This window comes from Mustela putorius, unplaced genomic scaffold (assembly GCF_011764305.1).
Source record: "Mustela putorius furo isolate JIRA1106 unplaced genomic scaffold, ASM1176430v1.1 tig00003875_pilon_pilon_pilon, whole genome shotgun sequence".
Lineage (NCBI taxonomy): Eukaryota > Metazoa > Chordata > Mammalia > Carnivora > Mustelidae > Mustela > Mustela putorius.
Window position 1 is genome coordinate 4,995,452 of NW_025422026.1, and position 21,385 is coordinate 5,016,836.

Sequence of the window (21,385 nt, forward strand, 5' to 3'; positions counted from 1 at the left end):
TGGTCCTTGGGTGTGCCCTTCCGCTCAAGTCTAAGGCAAGGATGCAGGCTCCTGAGTGAGCAGAGTTCACCAGGGCTTCCTGCTCCTGCCCAGTTCTGGAAGCTTCCTTGGGCTTGTTGTTAACAAGTGGGTCTGCTTTTTATGTTTTTAGTTAAGGGCTGTGTAGCATTGCACTGTGTGCTCCATTAATTATTTTAAGCCACACCCTTACTCTTTGTTCTCTCCTGGCTGGGGAAGCAGTATGTTTCTGAGGTCTTAGAGAACTGAACTGATTCATTGCACTTTTTACTCACTTTCAGACAGAAAACTCTGAGAGAGAAAGGGACGTTTATGAGGAGCTGCTCACTCAAGCTGAAATTCAAGGCAATATAAACAAAGTTAACAGTAAGTATGTTCCTGAGTTGGGTACCTTCAGGAATGCTGCAGAATAATGTGGGTGTTGATCTGTTCTTGGACTGACGACATGGCTTATTTACCTTAATTTTATTTTTATTTTTTTAAGACTACTCATTTATTTGTCAGATTGAGAGAGAGCGAGAGAGATCAAGCAGGGGGAGGAGGCAGGTTTCCCGTGGGGCAGGGAGCCCAATTTGAGACTCAATCCCAGGACCGTGGGATGGTACCTGAGTCAAAGGCAGATGCTTAACTGACTAAGCCACCTAGGCATCCCTAAGTTTATTTTAGACATTAGTGGATTTGCTTACGAACTATTGCTTCTGCCTTTTTTTGGTACATATGTCTTCTGTTTCAGATGCTGTCTTCCTTAGGCAGGCCCTCCCTCTATCTGCCATAGCTGCTAGAACTCCTCTTGTTGGCTAATTTCACTCTTTTACCCTGTATTAACACACTTAAAAAAAAATCTGAATAGGGATTTTATTTTTCCTTATTTATTTTTTTAAGTAGACTCCATGCCCAGTGTGGAGCCCAGCACAGGGCTTGAACTCATGACCCTGAGATCATGACCTGAGCTGAGATCAAGAGTCGGACACTTAAATGATGAGGCACCCAGGTGTCCCTATTTTTCCTATTTTTATTTTTTAAAAAGATTTTATTTATTTATTTAGAACGAGAGCAGGGAGAGGGACAGAGGGGGAGAGAGAGATCTCAAGCAGACTCCATGGTATGAGTGGAGCCTGGTGTGGGGTTTAGTCTCACAACCCTGAGATCAGGACCTGAGCCAAAACCAAGAGTTGGAGGCCTGATGAACTGTGTCACCCAGGCGCCCATATTTTTCCTATTTTTGAAAGTAGTATTATAATTTCATTTTTACTTCAAAGAGTAATAAAAGTTATCCAGATATAAACCAAAGCCACACAAAAAATTAGACCTCCATTCCCTAGAAATAACCAGTATTGATTTTTTTTTTTTTAATTTATTTGAGAGAGAGAATGCATGCACAGAAACAGTGGGAAGGGGCAGAGGGAGAGGAAGAAGCCAGCTCCCCACTGAGCAGGGAGCCTGACTGAGCCACTCGGGTGCCCCACTACTATTGATATTTTTATGCATATCTTTAAAAATATATTTAAACAAAAATGAGATTATACCATTCTTACTGATTTTTCTCTATATGTGTTACATACTTTTGAGGAATTTATGTCTTAAAAATGTCATTTTCATTTTGTCACTCTTCCGCTATAGAACCTGCATTGATTGGTCCCTCACTACTTGCCCAGCAAAAAGCAGATTCCCTAGCCTAGCGGAGTTTTTAATGTGGTATTTTATGCATACAACTCTCTGTGAACTCATTTGCCTAATTGTATCCCATATTCATTCTGTTCCTTTCTTGACTCATGAAAGAGTCTCCCTCTGGAATGGCATGGACCTGGGACTTGCTCTCTGGACTTCTTACTAATAGCTGTGTGACATGGGACCCCTGTGGCATAGACTTGTTTTGCCGATGGTGAGATAATGCATACAAATTGCCTGGTATTTAGTGAGTACCCATAAACATTGGCATTATCACAGCTTTTGCTGATTGTGTATTCTTGCTATAATGCCCTCATGCCTGACCCAGATTATACCTGGCATTCACGGTCCACCTCACTTTTCACCTGCGCCCATTCTCGCTCTCCCGTGGCATTTATAGACTAACTGCATAATTTTCTATGCAATTATATGTTGTCTTATATTGTTTGCCTTTGTTTCTGACATCTCTAACTCCTTGAAGTACAGATTACTTAGGAGTCCTGCTTCTTTTGAAATCCCTGTAATTCTTAGTGTAATGGTTAGACTCACCAGAAGAACTAAAAAGCTTATTTGATTTCAACCAGACTTGACCTTTATTTGCTCAAGAGGATAATAACTATAGTAATAGTAATCTGTGTCCTCTGTGTTCACTGGGAGGCACTCTTTTGAACCAAGAATCTGAATAACTAGAGAGAACTTGACAGGATTTTACCAGCTCCATATGACTGGGAGCTTTAAATCTCGACCAGCAGTCTTTGTGTTCTGTTCCATCCTGATTCATTTAAGATAATGGTTTTCTGAATAGAGTAACAGTTTTTCCATTCACGTGTGGGTGATGTGTTGTGCTGTATCTACCTATGAATCCTAAGCCAGCAGATACAAACCAGAGTGTCCTTTTATCTTTAGTTTTCTGTGTGAGAAGAAAGTCCAGCATGTTTCTTGCTGTGTACACTGCACAAAACACTCTTTGTTTTAATAAGGCTGTTTTTTTCTTACTATGTTGTTTAGGATTTTATAATCATTGTAGCTTTACCTGGCTAAGTCAGTGAGAGTCGGTTATAAACCTCTGGGGGAAGAGCCATAGCCATATGTGATTACAGTGTTCCTTTCAGGGGTGCCCAGGGTGGCTCGGGGTTAAGTGCCCGACAGGGTCTCATCTCAGGTCACGATCTCAAGGCTGTGAGATGAACCCCCGTGTTGTGCTTGAGATTCTTTTCCTCTCCCTCTGCCCTTCCCCCTCCACTGCCTCTCTCTAAAATAAATATTTCTTTAAAAACTTCCCCCAAGTTGCTTTCAGTGTAGCAGGGAAGATGGACCTGCAAGTGAGTAATTTCAGGGCAAGTTGCTTAGAACAAGGTATCAAAGGTGTGTGCGGTGCAGTCATAGAAAAAGAAAGGAACAATGACTTCTCCTTGGAGGTTTGTGTAAGAACCTTCACTGCATAGACGAGGGAGGATAAGGCAGGATTCCCCAAAGAGGGACAGTCTTTTCCTAACCGGACAGCAACTCTGGAGCAAGAGAAGGTTGCGTGCTAGAAAGATAAGGGAACTTTAGGTCCCAGGAATTATCTTAAATATAGATAAGATTCTTTCCCTGAGGGTTTGAGACCAGCATTGAAGCCACTGCCCCAGGAGAAAGCTGCAGGCCGGATAGTTAAAAACGAGAACAAGCTTTTATTTACTTTTTTAGAAGAACATGTGCTCGCTTCGGCAGCACATATACTTTTTTAGAAGAACAAGGAAAATTAGACCTTAGTGAAAGAAACTATTTAAATAATGTTCTAAACTTCATCATCTTTATAGTATGAGCGTTAGTACATGCTTATTTAAATTTATTTATGTAGTAAGAATGCTTCTGGTAAAAGCATAATCAGCCAGATGCTTTTGTAGATAGATAATCTCAAATTCTACATCGCATACCTAGAGAAGGGCTGGTTGTTTACCTGTATTGGTTTTATTTTCTGTCCCCACTCCTGTAAAAGCTCTACCAGGACGGACATCATTTGTTCTGTTCACAGCTGTGTTTGAGGCACAAGGCAGGTGTTGGGTAAATGCTGTTGAGGGAGTGTGGGCGGGTCGTTGGCTAATGGTCACAGGGACCCGCAGCCTGGACTCCAGGAGCCGGTGCCTTGGTGTGGTGATGAGTTAGCTGAGCTGCAGGTGTGATCACTGGGAAGAAGTGAAGAGCCCTTTAGGCATCTACAGAGATTTAAAAAATTTTTTTTTTTTTTTTTTTTTTTTTTTAAAGATTTTATTTATTTATTTGACAGAGAGAGATCACAAGTAGACAGAGAGGCAGGCAGAGAGAGAGAGGCAAGCAGGCTCCCCGCTGAGCAGAGAGCCTGATGCGGGACTAGATCCCAGGACGCTGAGATCACGACCTGAGCCGAAGGCAGCGGCTTAACCCACTGAGCCACCCAGGCGCCCCGAGATTTAAAAATTTTTAAGTTAAGTTTTATTTTCCTTTTAACACACCTCATATTAATTTTCTTTTTATTTTTTGTTTTTACTAACATTGAAACATTTAAAATTTTTAAGTGCTGCTATGCTCCAGATATTTTGATTTTTAGTATATTATTATTGATTTGTTTTGCTACATTGGAGATAAAATCAGATCCTTGGGTTGAGAATGGTGGGAGAACTCTGTTTTCTTCTAAAAATGGGGAAACTGAAAATAATACAGTAATGATTACTTCCCAGTGGCTGTTATTTTTGAAGTCAGAAAATAGCTATTTTCTGACTGCCAACCTAAGACCTTGTTGATTTTACAATATACAAAGTGCTTTCATGTGTGTGATTTCGTTTAATTTTAACAACAACACAATAAGGAATGTGTCTTTATTATTTTCAGATTAAGGAACACCTAGGTTTTCACTGCCAGATGTTAAAGATCTCTTGTGACCACGATCCTCTCGGAGTAGAGAGTTCAAGAGGGTGTAGACAGCCGCTACCATTCCCCGGGGTCAGACCACCCTTGCTGTCTGGGCACTCACTGTCCTGGTGTGTTTAGGAGGTAGCAGGGTAGTGAAGGGATTTAGACTGGTGCTGTTAAGGAATGAGGGCTCTTTAGTCTGAGCTGGACTGTCAGAGGGAAAGAGGGACTGGATGTATTTAAGCATCAGCAGTAGGGTGAAAGCTTTCAGTTTGTTTTGTTTTGTTTTTAAGGAAAATTGCCCAAAGATGTAGTAAATTCCTGTGGGAGAAACATTCTCTTGTTCAGGAGTTTCATCTAAATAATAACTTGGTGTTTAGAGAGTATTTAGACATGCATTGGTTTAGGTTGTTGCGTCTTCTGTTGCTGCCCATATCGGTGCCAAGGTGTCTGCATCTGGAAGCTCTTTAGTAGGCCTGAGGCGTGTCCAGGAATCCATTAACTGACTAACAGCCTTACTGGGGACCCCTGGACCTGGTGACTTTAAGGTTTTCTTCCAGTCCCAAGATCTTGTGCTTCCGTGATATTCCAGAACAAAGGCCATCTGAACTATATTTCCCTCATCTGAAATCAAGATTGGTTTTGGGGAAGGAAGAATATTTTAGGCTGTGATGCTCCCATAGTGTTCTCATAAACTGTGGCCTTTTTCCCTCCTCAGCGTCTTCTGCCTTAGCAAATGTGGACCTGGCTTTGGAGCAGGGTGTGGCACTTGCCTTGTTCAAGGCCCTGCAGTCTCCAGCTCTGGGCCTTCGAGGGCTGCAGCAGCAGAATGGGGACTGGTACCTCAAGCAGCTCCTGAGTGACAGAGAGCAGAAGAGACAGGTAAAAGTCGGGCGGGCTGAAGCCACAGACATTCTGGCACAGCCATGTGAATCGTGCGCTGTCCTTTAAAGATTTTGATGGGGCCTTTTCCCCCTGTAGTTAGAATATAACCTATGGTTTTTAGTATGACTTTTTTTCCTGCATATAGATGTAGGTTTTTAAAATATCCTCAGGTAAAAAACACACTGTCTTTAGCTCTCTTGCTTTTTCCAGTTGTAAGCTCTCTTAAACAGGTCGTACCTCTCTCCGAACCTAACCACCCCTTCACTGGAAACATGCTGCTTGTCCCCCAACTAAAAGCCGTGGGGAAAACCTGAGTCTCTTTTACTTTCTGACTTTGGGGATTTCTACTTAAAAGAAAGCACACGTCACTAGTTTTCTCCAGCCAGCACTGGGAAATGCTTAACGTGCAGGAAGAGTGGACTGTGGAATTGTACTCAGTGGGGTTTGTAGGACAAATGCGAGTGGCTTCCTTTTTTGTCTGAATGAGGACAAACAAGTGTACATTTTGCAGACTCCCAGCATATCCCAGCCAGAGTAAGCAGCATTAATGTGCTAATGAGTCTGTAAACCTCTTGTGTCAATATTTTGATGCCTCTCATAGACTGTTGTTATTTTTTTTAATGTGCTGGTATCTGGAAAGTCACTCTACCCCAGATCTGGCGGGGGCTTTGGCTCTTAGGAGGACTGTCGCTTTCTCCACATGGAGCCCGATGCTGTCACTTAGTGCCGTGGTTCTTCCCCCCTGTGACTGCTGTGAAGATACCACGGTAAGGCCTGGAGGCAGAGGCATGAGAATCTTCACGTAAATGTTCTCTGCTTTTCTCAGGGTGGCCAGGCCGATCCCCTGCAGAAGGAGGAGCTCCAGTGTGGCGTGGACGCTGCAAACGGTGCTGCCCAACAGTATCAGAGAAGTACGGGGCCCTTCCCTGAGATCCTGAGTGGGGCTTAGGTCCCTGGGGCGTCTGAGGTCAGCTCCCATCACTCCAAGCCTGCAGCCGTAATCGGGTACAGGGTGCCTCTGGCAGGAGGGCTCCTCTAGTTCTCAGAGTAGAACCTGAGTCCGTGTGGGCTCACTTCAGCTAGCAAGCGCTTGAGCGTTGGAGGAGACGACACTTCAGGGCTTGGTGGGTACCTCCTGGACGGTGAAAGAGAGAGAAGAACGTTCCCAATGTGTGCAGAGAGGAAAAGGAAGTGTGAGCAGAGATGCGGATGGTGAAAGATGTATGGAGGCAGCAGTGGTTAGAATAAGATCTTTGTAGATAGCTGGGCCCGAGCTGTGTAAGACAAAGGCTTGGAAAGATTGTGGAAACCTTTGAATGGCAGCTTGAGAAGCTGGTACTTGAGTCACCAGGCCGCCCGGGATAGAAGAGATGTTTTAGAAAGAGGTGCAGGACAAATTGGAGTGGAAACAGCTTTATTAGGACGTGGTTGGCGTAGCGGACAGTTGCCCAGCACACAATGGGGGAGGCTATCTTTTTAAAGATGAAAGTTCCACTTTAGACATCACAGTTCACAGTTTATCTGCAGAATATAACTCTGTCCTGTGAGAACTGCGTCTCCTTCCCCTCGGGCCTTCCCAAGCCAGCTGCATTTCTGGCCCGTTCTCTGCACAGGGCTGGCAGCCGTGGCAGCCATCAATGCTGCCATCCAGAAGGGTGTTGCCGAGAAGACTGTCCTGGAGCTCACGAATCCCGAGGCCCAGCTGCCCCAGGTGTACCCCTTTGCTGCTGATCTTTATCAGAAAGAGCTGGCTACCCTGCAGCAGCAGAGTCCTGAAGTAAGTCAGCCGCGCCTGTGTTGGAGAGCGGAGTGGGGTGGGGGTGAACTTAATCCCCACTTCTCAGTGTACTTGGCAGAGCTTTTTTTTTAAACCAGAAACTTAGACTTCTTACGGCTTAATTGAACCTCTGACCTCCCTCTGTATCCAAGACTGTCTGTCCTCACCTTTTTCCCCTCCCCTTCTCTGTACAGCATAGCCTCACCCACCCTGAGCTCTCTGTCGCCGTGGAAATGCTGTCCTCGGTGGCCCTAATCAACAGGGCGCTGGAGTCAGGGGACATGAACACAGTGTGGAAACAGCTGAGCAGTTCTGTGACAGGCCTTACCAATATCGAAGAAGAAAACTGTCAGAGGTGGGTGCCCAGGGCGGTAGATGGGATCTGTGGGACACTGTTTCTCTGTCTGTACTCTGTCTGTTGGGGGTCAGCTCTCTCTCTCACAACTTTGGGGTTGTGAGTTTGAGTCCCACATTGTGTGTAGAGGTTACTAAAATAACAAACAAAAAAGCACAACCTTAAAAGAAAAAGTGCTATTTTTGCATTTTCTCATTTTGCTGAAGGTAACTCCCCAAGTCTCAAAGCTGCCCCCCAGGATATGTGAGGCTGTCGGAGCGTCTTAGCTGTCTTTCTTTGGTCCTTGGATGCTGTGTCTCCAGTCTTCTCATTCCTGTCACCCCTGACAATCCTGAAGGTCCCTTTTCTTACATTGTGCTTAATTGCTTTTTTTGTTGGGGGGCGGGGCAGGTATCTGGATGAGCTGATGAAACTAAAAACACAGGCACATGCAGAAAACACTGCGTTTATTACGTGGAATGACATCCAGGCTTGCGTGGACCATGTGAATCTGGTGGTGCAGGAGGAGCACGAGCGTGAGTAATGGGCCCACCCATCCCCTCAGAGAATGCCCGTGCCACGTGGTGGGGTTCCGTGAGCTGCTTCTAAACGCTGCTCCAGCCAGGGTGGCACATTGTTTCCAAAACGTCAGGCAACCGCTCCAGTCAGGTGGTATGTAACCAGAACTAAAACTCTCAGGAGTGACTTGAGCGTGATCTGTCATTTTTAAATGTTTCATAACAGGTAGTTTAGTTCTGACACTCACCACCCCGCCTTAGGTCTTCCCTAAGACTCCTCTCTTTTCAGTCACCAGCCTGGGCTCTGAGGCACTCCCAGGTCACCATGCTTCTGAGCCGCTGGCTGTAAACTCAGAGCTTCCCTCAGCAACCCCGCCTCAGGTCCAGTCGTGTGCCGGAATGACTTAGAGAACTCCAGAAAGTGCTGTATTTATGATTATCGTTTTTAAAGTAAGGATACAAATCAGGACTGGCCAAAAGAGGAGGCCAACAGTGATCCCAGATATAGTGGGGACCCAAATGCCAAGCTTCTGTGTCTCAGGCAGTGTCCTTGGGATGTGAATCACAATGAGGGAAGCTCTCCTGAACTTTGGCCAGGCAGAGGTTTTTAAGGATGATTGTGAAGGATTGATCAGTGGCCATGTAATTATACTCCATTTCCAGTCCACCCCACCCCCTCTCTCGAGATAGGAAAGCTGGGCTGATACCACAATATCAAGGGGCTCAGAGCCCCCATATTCTGCTCGCAAGCTTGGTCTTTCCAGCATGACCAGCCCCCCAAACCTGAGACTATGAGTGGGAGGAGGGGAGGCCACCTCGTAGGCCTAAACTCTGGGGTGGTCCTAGAAGCTGGGGTGGGAATAACAGATAATTATAGATAATCCAGTCATTTAGGAAAATTTTTTTTTTTTAAGATTTTATTTATTTGAGAGAGAGAGATCGAGAGAGTATGAGATGGGGGAAAGATAGGCAGAGAGAGAAGCAGACTCTTCGCTGAGCGGGGAGTCCAATGCTGACTCAATCCCAGAACCACAGGAGCATGACCTGAGCCAAAGGCAGTCACATGACCAACACAGCCACCCAGGCACCCTCATTTAGGAAATTCTAATGGGGTTAGTGGCGCCTTCCCAGGAACTGAGGTCAAAGGTCAACTGAGTTTTTATTATACCACAGAATCTTTACAGAAGTAGCACAGCTGCCCGAGATACCTAAGGAGTGAACATTTCTAGTTTTAATTTGTTTTCCTGTGAAAAACAGTGCATTGATTGAGAAGAGCCTTGCCTTAGGGTTGGGGAGCCCTGGGGTGGGATCCGCTGTCCACTTATTCATAGTGGAATTTCGAGGAAGAAATCTCTGAGCCTAGTCTTTTCTTAAAGATGTTGAATCAGGGGACTTTTTACGAGCCCTTGAACACTAACATTTTGTGAATCAGAAATGGTTTCAATCACATTGGAATGTACTTGAAAGCTATACTATTAAAGCCAGTTTCATCAAAATTCTCTTTCATGTTAGAGCAATTACAAATAAAACAGAGACTTGAGGTTTCAATGGGACTATGGATACCAGGGAGTTTATTTTAAATGAAACAAACCAAAAATTTTTAAAAATTTAAATGCTACTCAATATTACAGGCGGCAAATTGTAATTTGAGTCATGATAGTGTTTGGGTAGATTTCTGATTACTTAGCATGTTTAAAAATTGATGTGTTTATATCATTTCTTAATTTAAAAAATAACCGTTGTCACTTCATATTTAGGGATTTTAGCCATTGGTTTAATTAATGAAGCCCTGGATGAAGGTGACGCCCAGAAGACTCTGCAGGCCCTACAGATTCCTGCGGCCAAACTTGAGGGCGTCCTTGCAGAGGTGGCCCAGCACTATCAAGACACACTGATCAGAGCCAAGAGAGAGAAAGCCCAGGTGAGTGGAGTGAACTTGTCCCTTTGTGTTCAGAGAACTTCCTCCCTCCGGGAACCAAGATAAAGGTAGGGCTGTTTCCTGGACACCTTTAGATTCAGAGCACTGGAGGGACATGAGATGTGACAGTACAGGTTCCGACTTTGTGTGTGTGTGTGGTTCTCTGTTGTTCTTGTTGTAAACACATCCCTATTTCTATCTCTTTCTCTTTTTTTAAGAGAGGGAAGGGGTGGGAGGGATAGAGGGAGAGGGAGAAAGAGAATCTTAAACAGGCTTCATGCCCAGTGTGGTCTTGACTTGGGTCTTGACCTCACGACCCTGAGATCATGACCAGAGCTGAAATAAAGAGTCAGACAGATGCTAAACCAATTGAGACACCCAGGTGCCCCCATTCTTGTGTCTCGTTAAGTAAATTCTGTGTCAAAGTGTAAGATCCAAAAAATGTGTAAGTTATGTAAGTATGCAGTTGTATAAATTTTCAAAAGTTGAGCATACCTGGGAAAAACTTAACAGAACAGTGTGCTGCATCCCATTCTGCCCTCGTCCATCTCCTACTTCCCTACCTGCTGGGAACCACCATCCTGATTTTTAACACCACAGTTGATTTTTTGCCTGTTTTAAAATGGTATTAGAACGGTATAGGAGTCCATACATTACATACTCTTTTGCTTCCGGCTTCTTCTGCCCAAAATAGTATTAGTGAAATTCATCTGTGTGGTTGCAAGAAGCAATAGTTTGTTCATTCTTACTGTTGTGTCCCATTCCCCTCTGTGGTTCTAGATTCTGTTATTGGAAATTTTGAATTGCTTCCCACTTTTTGGCTATTACAACTGATGCTTCTTTGAATATTTTAGTACATGTCTCTTGGTAAATACATTATCATTTTTATTAGGTGTACATTTAGGAGTAGAACTTACGCACCATAGGGAATGTACATGCGTTAAGCTTTAGCAGATAATGTCATGTTTTTATGATAACTTTATTGAGATATATAACTAGATCTCACCATTTCAGAGTATACATTTCCATGGTGTTCAGTCATGACAGAATTGTGCGACCACCGCTGCAGTCAACTTTAGAATACTTTTATCACTCCAAAGGAAACCTGGCTTTCATAAGTCACTTCTCATTTTCCCTCGATCTCTCCAGCTCAAGGCAACCAGAAGTCTACTTCTGTCTATGGATTTGCCTGTTCTGGACATTTCACGGACATGAAATCATTAACATGTGGTCCTTTGTGACTGGCTTCTTTCACTTAGCGTGGTTTATCCAAGTTGTAGCATGTACTGGTAGTACATCATTTCTTTTTACGGTCAAATTATATTCCATTGTGTGGCTTTAGCTCCTTTTATCTATTCATCAGTTGATGGACATGGGTTGTTTCTGTTTTATAGCTATTAGGAGCAATGCTCCTATGAACATAGGAGCATAGGAGCATAGGAGGACTTTTGTAGCTGATTATAACACAAGCATATCATTTAAAAGTTTGTCTTACCTCTCAGCCAGCTTGTTGAGGATATGGACAAGATTTATACCTCCTCTTATCATGTTGCTGAGTAGGAAGTTGCTTTGTATGTAGTAGACCCTCAGATATTAGTTCCATGGTTAAGGCATAGTTCTGTTTTCTAATTGTGATTGATCTCCTTTTAGGTTCTTCCTAACTAATAACAATTCATTGTTGGAAGGACAATACTTTTCTTTTCTGACTTAGAGGCTCCCTATAATGAGGTTCTCGTAACAAGCAGAAGAAATAATTGAAATTCTTTTTTTTTTTTTTTTAATTTTTAAAAAAATGTATGTAACCTCTATACCCAGGGTGGTCCTTAAACTTCCAACCCTGAGATCAAGAGTTGCTCTACTAACAGGGCCAGCCTAGTGCCCCTCTAAAAGAAATTCTTAATTTAGGGGGTCAGATTCTTTCTGGAAAATCAGAGGTAGAAAAACAGACCAGGGCTTCTGTGTTTATTGGAGCTTTTGTATACTCACACCTATGCAGGCTCTGTTAAGTTTGGGTTGGGATAGAAGAGTGTGGGTAATACTATAGTGTTGACAGGTCCCCTTTGATTCCATTGTCAGGAGAGTAGTTGGCATTACCATGTCCTAATCATGTAAATGTGGCAAGTAGGAGGTTTCATTTAAGAGGCACATGGTTGTGCTGAATGTTGAAACACAGCTCCTGTTGTGTAGTCAGGAAACTTAGAAAAAGGGATCAACTGATTTCATTTACTTGGGTGAGAAGCAGTTGGCTGTAGGGAAGTTGTAAATGGAGTTCTCTGTCTTGGATATTAATTTGGGATCATTTGGATCAGAGCCCCTCAAACTTGGCTGATTATTAAAACACTTGGAAAGTCATTTTTAAAATACAGATTTCTAAGCTTTAACTCTGTTCCTGCTGATTCAGAATCTCTAACTTGGGGCCTGGCTGCAGTAGTTTTGGGAAGGCAATGGTGGCGGTGTTTGTTTTTGCTACCATATAAGTCTGGAAGGAATCTTGTGTCTGATGGACAGAGGCGTGGGCTTTGGGCGAATAACCTAGATCTGGTTCGCTAAAAAAAAGGCAACCTCTGAAAAAGGAGAGAGTCGTTGGAGGGTATAACTTGTACCTGCTCTCACTCATGCTGTAAGCCTGACTGTTCTTTTTGTTTGGGTCCTGGCAGTTAAAGTTTTAGAGGATGTGACTAGAGTTTGAAGCATTTCCTTTTGCTGGGAAATAACTTTGAGAGTTCATCAAAGGAGGAGAAGGGAGGGGGGCAGGTTAGGGGGGCAGTTGCTTCACACTGCCAGGCTTGGCTTTAGTAGACTGCATATTTGGTAAATTGGCTTTTTTTTAGGCCTTAGCTTATTAGTTCCTCTAGCCATTTTGGGAGTGGTTTTAAAAATAATCATCTGAGTTCTAAATTTAGCAAGCAAAATATCTTAATTTAAATTTGGTCTGTAGTTTTCTTGTGATATCTTTGTGTCTGGTTTTGGTATCAGGGTAATTACTGGCCTCATAGACTGAACTGGGAAGCTTTACTTCCTCTTGGAGGTTTTAGAAGAGTTTCTAAAGGGTTGGTGTCGACTGCCTTTAAACATTTGGTAGAATTCACCAGTGAAGTCATGTGGTCTTGTGTTTTGGGTTTTGTTTTGTTTTGTTTTGTTTTTGTAGAATGTGTTTTGATTACTAATTCCATGTCTGTATTTGTTATAGGTCAGTTCAGATTTTCTTCAAGTGTTCTGTATGCTTCCTACTGTTTCACATTGCCTTCTGGGAATTCCATTATGCATAGATTGGTATTATAAATGGTGTCCACAGGTTTTTGAGGCTTGGTTCATTTTTCCTCATTTTTTTTACTGTTCCTCAGTCTGGAGATTACTCCTCAGACTAATTTAAATCGACCTGTCTTCAAGTTCACCGATTATTTCTTTTGCATGCTGAAATCCCTCTAGTGAATTTTTCATTGCAGTTACTGCACTTTTCAACTCCAGAATTTCATTTCGTTCTTTTTAAATAAATTTCTGTCTCTTTATTGTTATTCTTTGGTGAGATATTGTTCTTATCTTTTTGGTTCTTTAGACATGGTTTTCTTTAATTCTTTGAGCATATTCGAAATAGCTGAGTTAAGTCTTTGTTTCCTTTTTTTCCTGTTTGAACCATGCTTTCCCGTTTCTTTCTTTCTTCCCCCCACCCCCCACTTTGGTAGTTTCATAGAATTGTCTTTTCTTCTTCCTTTAAAAATTTTAATTCCAGTATAATTAACATACACTGTTACATTAGTTTCAGGTATACAAGACAGTGATTCAGCAATTCTGTGCATTACTCAGTGCTCATCATGGTGGTGATCTTTAATCCACATCTCCTGTTTCGCCCATTCTCCTATTCCCCTCCATTCTGGTAACCATCAGCATGTTCTCTATAATTGAGAGTCCAGTTTTTTGGTTTGTCAAAAAACTGCTCATTTGCTTTGTTTCTTAAATTCCACATATGAGGGAAATCGTATGATATTTGTCTCTGACTGGCTTAACTTACTTAGCATCATACTCTCTAGTCCCATCCATGTTATTGCAAATGCAAGAGTCTATTTTTTTATGGCTTCGTAGTATGCCGTTTACCCTATCTCCTTTACCCATTCATCTGTTGATGGGCACTTGGGCTGCATCTGTAATATGGCTATTGTAAATAATGCTGCAGAAAACATAAGGCTTTTCACGTAGTGTTTTTGTATTCTTTGGGTAAATACCCAACCGTGGGATTACTGGGTAACTCTAGAAATAAGAGTCTATCCCTTCCTCAGGGTTTATTGTTGTGTTTGTTACTGTTGTTTGTTTGGTGACTTTCAATTCTATTAAGTCATGTGTGGCTACTGAAGTCTGCTCGATTGCTCGATTAGCTACAGATCAGCTAATGATGATGCAGAATATTTTAATTTTTTAAAAAATATTTTATTTATTTATTTGAGAGTGAGTGGGGTCAGGGAAAGGGACAAAGGGAGGGGGACAAGTAGACTCTTGGCTGAGTGTGGAGCCCAACATGAGGCTCCGTCCCACAACCCCAAGATCATGACCTGAGCAGAAACCAGGAGTTGGACCTTTAACTGACTGAGCCACCCAGGCACCCGTAGGCAGAGGATTTTTAAATGCCTAGAATCAGTAAAGCTCCCAGCCTTTGCAGAGGGCCAGTGTGCATGTTGGGGCACACCTTCACTACTCAGCCAGACAGTTTACGGTTCTGCCTTAGCCCTCGCTTCATGCTTGCACAGAACCTCAAGGTCAACCAGAGATGAGCCCTTACAGCCTTACCAGATGTCTTCTGAGCATGCGCACAGCTTGCACGTGCATCTGGCCTTCTGGATTTCCATCTCAGGAGCATGTCAGAGACTTTTCAAAGCTCTCTGCACGTCTCATTCTCAAACTTTTTTTTTTTAATCTTTTGGGTTAGCTTATTGTTTGCCTACATTTTTATCCACTGCTGTAGACATCTGTGATATTAAACAAGTGCCTCTTTCTCTTTTTGGTAAATGCCCCTGGAGAAAAAGCTGTTTAGGGGCGCCTGGGTGGCTCAGTGGATTAAGCCGCTGCCTTCGGCTCAGGTCATGATCTCAGGGTCCTGGGATCGAGCCCCGCATCGGGCTCTTTGCTCAGCGGGAGCCTGCTTCTCTCTCTCTCTCTCTGCCTGACTCTCCGCCTACTTGTGATCTCTCTCTCTGTCAAATAAATAAATAAATAAAATCTTTAAAAAAAAAAAAAAAAGCTGTTTGCACTGGGCAAGCTCTAAGTTCAAAGGAAGACAGCCTTGCTGTGGCTTTCAGTCAGTATTGGTCAGTAATATCTGAATGCCAAGCCATGGGTATCAGGGATTCTGAAGGAATGACTGGTAAATCTCTGTTCTGTTCCCCCACCCTATAGTATGTGTGTACACAGACAGACATGCATGTAGCTAAAAATAAGCTGGTATGCACCTGTGTGACTGTCGCAGTTGCTAGGATATTGAAATACTTTTGTTTGGCACACCGCTTCTGTGCCGTAACTGAAGGATTACTGTACCTAATCCAGCGGGCCACACGATTCTGCTGCATTCTGGATGTTCAGTGCTTGTGGTGCGTAGTTGATGCATCTGTTGTAGAGATTCAGGTTCATGTATGTGTGTGTCTACATGTGTATATGGCATGTGTGGCAGAGTTTATATGCAGCATGGTTTGCATGTGTGATGACAGATAAACTCTTACATATGTTGCATACATGTACACATGATCCGCTGCAGCCTGGATTTTATTTATCCTCACACATGCAAACCATGCTGCATATAACAGGAGAGACTTCTAAGGACGTATTAAGGGGTAAGAAGTGCCCTCTCAAGGTGTGCGAGTCTGTGCTTTACACACATGTGCGTGTACGTGTATGATAGCTGTTCTTTTGCTCCTTGTCCCTTTCCTTTTCCCATAATTTGTGGCTTCTCCACCTCTTTTACCTACAGTCGCTGCCCACTTTTTTGGCTCTTATTTCTGGTTTCTGTCTCTTCACCTTTCCTGAAATGGAGCCAGTTGGCTCAGCATTAGCGTTGTTAGTGGCAGTATTTCAGCATATTTTATGTAGCATTTTCACTTTAAATCTTTTTTATCTCCGTAATCTCCATACCACCTAGCCCAGAGATTGTAACTCTCTGCTCAGTGATTTGTGTTAATCTTGGGTGATCTCTTTAGAGTGTGCAGGGGAATCTGGGGCTTTTGTCATCTTACTGGATCAGATCGGAGCTGAGAGAACCCGTTCTTTCCTTGCCCTGGGATGAGGGGGTGTATGCCGCCTCTCTTTCCCAGTATTTCTGTATCATTTTCCCCCAGACACACCTGCGACACCCATCTGTTCTCCTTCTCTTGCCTTCCATACTGTAGCTCTGCTCCCTGCTTCTTAGGGGAGGACACTCGGATATGCATTCATGGTTCTGCTCTAGTCCGCCTGGGGCAGAGAGAAGGCACGACTCTGAACAGGCAGAATTCTTAGTAAGCTGTACCTTCCTGTGCCAAACCTCCTGGCTCTGCATGTAGCAGATTCTGCTCAGAGGTATCAGTCTGATGGGTAATTAACTTAAAAGCGAACCCCAAAGAGCCTGGTTCTGTGGAAATACTTCTGTTTTTACATGAGAGGATTTTCAGGCTTCCTCTGTTGGAGCCTGCGCCTCCAGCCCTCTCACTGAGGATCTCTCTGTTCACACCGTCCCAGAGCTGTGGCTCCCTCATCCTCCTGTGTCACCCTAAAACTCGTGCTTGGCATTTCCGGAATTTGTTCGGAATTTGTTTGTGTGATTTTAGGGGGATCGTGTATGGCCATTTTCTGTTTGCAGTAATGGACAGGGACAGGCAGTAGAAGCTCATGAGCTTCTGCAGCTCTGTGGTGATTTGTTCCCCACCATCATTTTCTTAAAATTGGGACAGTGCCCCCTTGGGATTCGAAGCCCAGCACTTACCATAGTTTGCTTAAATGATCTTTCTTTGCAAACTGCATTTCAAAGGAGTAGATCATTGCTTTCAGTGTCAGTGGCCTGCCTTGGGCCTTCTCTGTCATCAGTGTGTTTTATAAATGGCAGGAATTGGGGACGGCTTGGCTTTGCTGAGTGAAACATTGTGTCTCCCTCCACAGTAATGTGGGGGGGAGGTGAGGCCTTCTCTGAGCTTTGGCGACTTCGGCTGGTGGGCCTCCTGCGAGTGGTGAAAAGTTCCACTTGGCCTCGGAGCCCAGACCCTGCTTCATCTGGCACCATCGTTTTGGTTCCTGCCCCACGCCCACCCCGTTGTCTCACTGGCAGATCATATTTACACCAGACAGTCAGAGTGGGGTTTTGATCTGCCATTTACCCCGAAGGCTAGTAGCTCGAGCCCGAGAAGCAGTTAATTTTGTTGGCTCTGCCAGGATCGTCTCAAATGTGATGCTGTCAGCCTGGCCGTGTGAAAACCTGAGGTTCCTCACCTCCTGTGGAGAAGACTCCCATCTTCATCTACCGAATTGGAAACATGAGCGAACAGACGACCCTGTTGGAGACAGTTGAAACCTCTGTAACCCCAGTATGACCCCTGAAAGCTAAGTCAGTGTCAAAGGTTTCCATCTCTGACTCTTGGGCTGAGACTAGGCAGCGGCAGGGTATGGACCGTGTTGCCCGTGCCCCCAGAGCATGGAGTCCCGGGGCTGCTCCCGAAGCCACTTGCCCAAATCAGAGAGTGGTAGCCAGATTCGTGGACACTGGAAGGCTATTTCTGGCAGTCCAGTTCTACTTAAAATGCCTTTCAGAGGGCGTGTGGGTGGCTCAGTGGGTTAAGCCTCTGCCTTCAGCTCAGGTCATGATCTCAGGGTCCTGGGATCGAGCCCTGCAACAGGTTGTCTGCTCAGCGGGGAGCCTGCTTCCCTCTCTCTTTGCCTGCCTCTGCCTACTTGTGATCTCAAAATCTTTAAAAAGAAAAAAAAGCCTTTCAGAGCAAATGATTTCCAGTAAGCTCTGAAAAAAAAAAAAAAATTGGGGGTGCTTTGGTCAGTTAAGCATTGACTCTTGATTTTGCCTCCGGTCATGATTTCAGGGTGGTGAGATCGAGCCCCATGTCAGGCTCTGTGCTAGGTGAGGAGCCTGCTTTAGATTCTCTCTCTCCTTCTCCCCTTCACCCCCACCCCTGCCAGCTCATGTGGTCTCTCTCTTGGAAAAAGAAAAAAAGCCCAAGACATATTTAGAAAGGGAAGTAAGCCAACACTGCTATTTCATTTGTGTCCCCAGTATTCAACTCAGACCACACTATGGACCTGTGAGGCCTTTGTTGGCCATACCAAGGAAACTAATCACCATTTATTATGTTTCTGTGTGAAAATGTGTTTTTAAGTTTCCCAAAACTGATTTAACATTCAAGTTTTAGAATCTAAAGGGGTGGGGTATGTTAGATTACCTGTAATGGCTCCTGGCTTTACCAGTGATAAAGTCTGATGCTCTTAAAAACTGTCGTCATAAAGAATGTCAGTGTTGTTGCCCAAGGAGGCTTTTTAAAAAGTACCACATGTTCATATTCATAGGGTGGCCCCTGTCACACTAATGAAGTCCCTGGGCCCCTTGCCAGTTGGTCCTTTTGCCACTTCTAGCTCCTCTTGACCTCCCAAACCATTCACCTTCATCTTCCCGCACACGTCAGCTGCATCTGAGGCGTGTCTCTTGTACTCTTCTACCAGGTTGTTGATGCCCAGCCTCTTTCATTTGACTATTTGGTGTGTCTGATGTGTTTGAAACTCCTTCTTCATGTGATCGAGTCCCCAAAACCCCATTGATGTCTTGTACCCTAATTCCTTACCTCTGATGTTGTTTTGCTTTCTCGTGGTGCGTAGGAAACCCGGGATGAGTCAGCTGTGTTGTGGTTGGATGAAATTCAAGGTGGGATCTGGCAGTCCAACAAAGACACCCAGGAAGCACAGAGGTGTACGTATCCCTGGTTTATTTCTGTTCCCATGGCGAGTGGGGTGACGCCGTGCTCCTGTTTCAGCGTTCAGCTTGGCAGAGAGATGGGGTGTGGGCAGGGGCAGTTTGCCAGGAGGCGGACAATGGGTGAAGTAGTGTGTGACTTTAGACACTTCCTAAACTGTTCTGGTGACGATTCTTTTCCGGGATAGTTGCCCTAGGAATCTATGCCATTAATGAGGCAGTGGACAGTGGTGATGTTGGCAAGACACTGAGTGCCCTTCGTTCCCCTGATGTCGGCTTGTATGGAGTCATCCCCGAATGTGGTGAGACTTACCAAAGTGACCTTGCTGAGGCCAAGAAGAAGAAACTGGCAGCAGGTGAGTTTTGGGGACATAAATATATGCCCTGAAAGGAAAAGCTTGACTCTAGGGGCATGGGGGGTAGAGGCAGCTGTAGGGAAATATACTTTAGTATAGAGGCACAGTATTTAGGCTTATTTTAGAGCTCCTAAAGAGATAATATCCCTATTTTAAAAATACATGTATATATATTCCCACCTCCCCACCCCCTTTGAGAGCAGCTATGTTAAAAAGGTCAATTTTCTGAAAAAGCAAGAAGGATCCAAGTATTTGACAATTTATCTTTAATAGGGCAACATTTCTTTTTTTTTTTTTTTTTAATATTTTATTTATTTATCAGAGAGTGAGAGGGGGAGAGAGCGAGCACAGGCAGATAGAATGGCAGGCAGAAGCAGAGGGAGAAGCAGGCTCCCTGCTGAGCAAGGAGTCTGATGTGGGACTCGATCCCAGGACGCTGGGATCATGACCCGAGCTGAAGGCAGCTGCTTAACCAACTGAGCCACCCAGGCGTCCCTAATAGGGCAACATTTCATAGGGCAATCAGAGTTCTGATCACCTAAGTCTACAAAGAGTTAAAAGTCGTTTATCTGCAGAAAGAGGGGAATAAAGATAAGATTTTTCATCCTGTTGCATGGCCTTCTTGTTTATTAACTGGAGAGGCCGAATGGTTGCAGATCTTTTTATTGGAATGGTTTTCTGACATGGAAGGTCTTAGATGCTGATTTGGAAGAAACAAAGTTAGTCAAGGTCAGATCCACAATTGGACTTCATATTCTCTTTTTATAACATAAAAATGACTGAGCTAAATGAGACACCACAAAACTGTGATTTAGAGGGACTTAGGATGCCCCTTACTCTTATGGATGCGAGGTACAGGGTTTGGAATGGTTCTGTTTGGACTGTTACCCGGGCTAGAATAATCCTGCAGTGTTGGATGCATGAGTGTGGGATGTGGCTCCGGGTCTCTTTATCCACCCTTTATTTTCTGTCAGGAGATAATAACAGCAAGTGGGTGAAGCACTGGGTGAAAGGTGGATACTACTACTACCACAACCTGGAGACCCAGGAAGGGGGATGGGAGGAGCCCCCAGACTTCGTGCAGAATTCAATGCAGCTTTCTCGGGAGGAGATCCAGGTAGGTCCCATTTCCTCACAAAGAGAAAAAGCTGAGAGAACGTGTTCTAGAGCCAATACTAGTGAGGAGGACAGGGCCTGTGCTTAGAAGCCCTGGACTAAAATTAAGGCTATATAATGAACTGTGTGAGCTCGTTTTTTCCTAGTGGTTGAGGAGATGACTAAGTACGTAAATTAGTAAGGCATCTGAGCTATAGAATGAAGTTTGGTAAATTATGTGCTCACTAAAGTAAAGTTGGATGATCAGGAAAAAAGAAAAATGAAAAGTTGCTTGAACTGCTTGTTAAATGCAGTGACTATTAATCTCTGATTTACCTTTCCAGTCTTTTCTGACTATCCCACAAACTCCAGGCTATGCTGTTTTATTTTTATTTATTTTTTTTTTAAGATTTTATTTATTTATTTGAGAGACAGAGATCACAAGTAGGCAGACAAAGAGGAGGAAAGAGGCTCCCTGCTCAGTAGAGAGCCCGATGTGGGGCTCGATCCCAGGACTCTGGGATCATGACCTGAGCCGAAGGCAGAGCCTTTAACCCACTGAGCCACCCAGGTGCCCCCAGACTGTGCTGTTTTAAAATGTAATCTGCACTTTCAGATAAGCTCAGTGTTTTTATAGCTGCTTTTTAAAAAAATTAAAAAAAAATTTTTTTAATAAACGTATAATGTCTTTTTATCCCCAGGGGTACAGGTCTGTGAATCGCCAGGTTTACACATTTCGTAGCACTCATCATAGCACATACCTTCCCCAATGTCCATATCCCCACCACCCTCTCCTGTCCCTCCTCCCCCCAGCAACCCTCAGTCTGTTTTTTGAGATTGAGTCTTTTATGGTTTGTCTCCCTCCCAATCCCATCTTCTTTCATTTTTTCTTTTCCAACCCCCCACCGCCCCCACATTGCATCTCCACGTCCTCATATCAGGGAGATCATATGATAGTTGTCTTTCTCTGATTGGCTTATTTTGCTAAGCATAGTACCCTTTAGTTCCATGCATGTTGTCAC

The 21,385-nt window shown here is 44.0% G+C and overlaps 1 protein-coding gene across 2 annotated transcripts in view; it reads left to right on the forward strand.

Annotated features, from left to right (window-relative positions):
- IQGAP1 (IQ motif containing GTPase activating protein 1) overlaps positions 1 to 21,385 on the forward strand; it is a 100,580-nt gene that overhangs the window by 49,337 nt on the left and 29,858 nt on the right. For both annotated transcript variants that reach the window (XM_045067235.1, XM_045067237.1), the window contains 10 exons: positions 300 to 384; positions 5,276 to 5,439; positions 6,269 to 6,353; positions 7,056 to 7,219; positions 7,414 to 7,574; positions 7,965 to 8,089; positions 9,829 to 9,992; positions 18,819 to 18,909; positions 19,101 to 19,268; positions 20,243 to 20,385. In XM_045067235.1, coding sequence (XP_044923170.1) covers positions 300 to 384; positions 5,276 to 5,439; positions 6,269 to 6,353; positions 7,056 to 7,219; positions 7,414 to 7,574; positions 7,965 to 8,089; positions 9,829 to 9,992; positions 18,819 to 18,909; positions 19,101 to 19,268; positions 20,243 to 20,385 — 1,350 coding nt within the window. The remainder of the gene's footprint in view (positions 1 to 299; positions 385 to 5,275; positions 5,440 to 6,268; positions 6,354 to 7,055; positions 7,220 to 7,413; positions 7,575 to 7,964; positions 8,090 to 9,828; positions 9,993 to 18,818; positions 18,910 to 19,100; positions 19,269 to 20,242; positions 20,386 to 21,385) is intronic.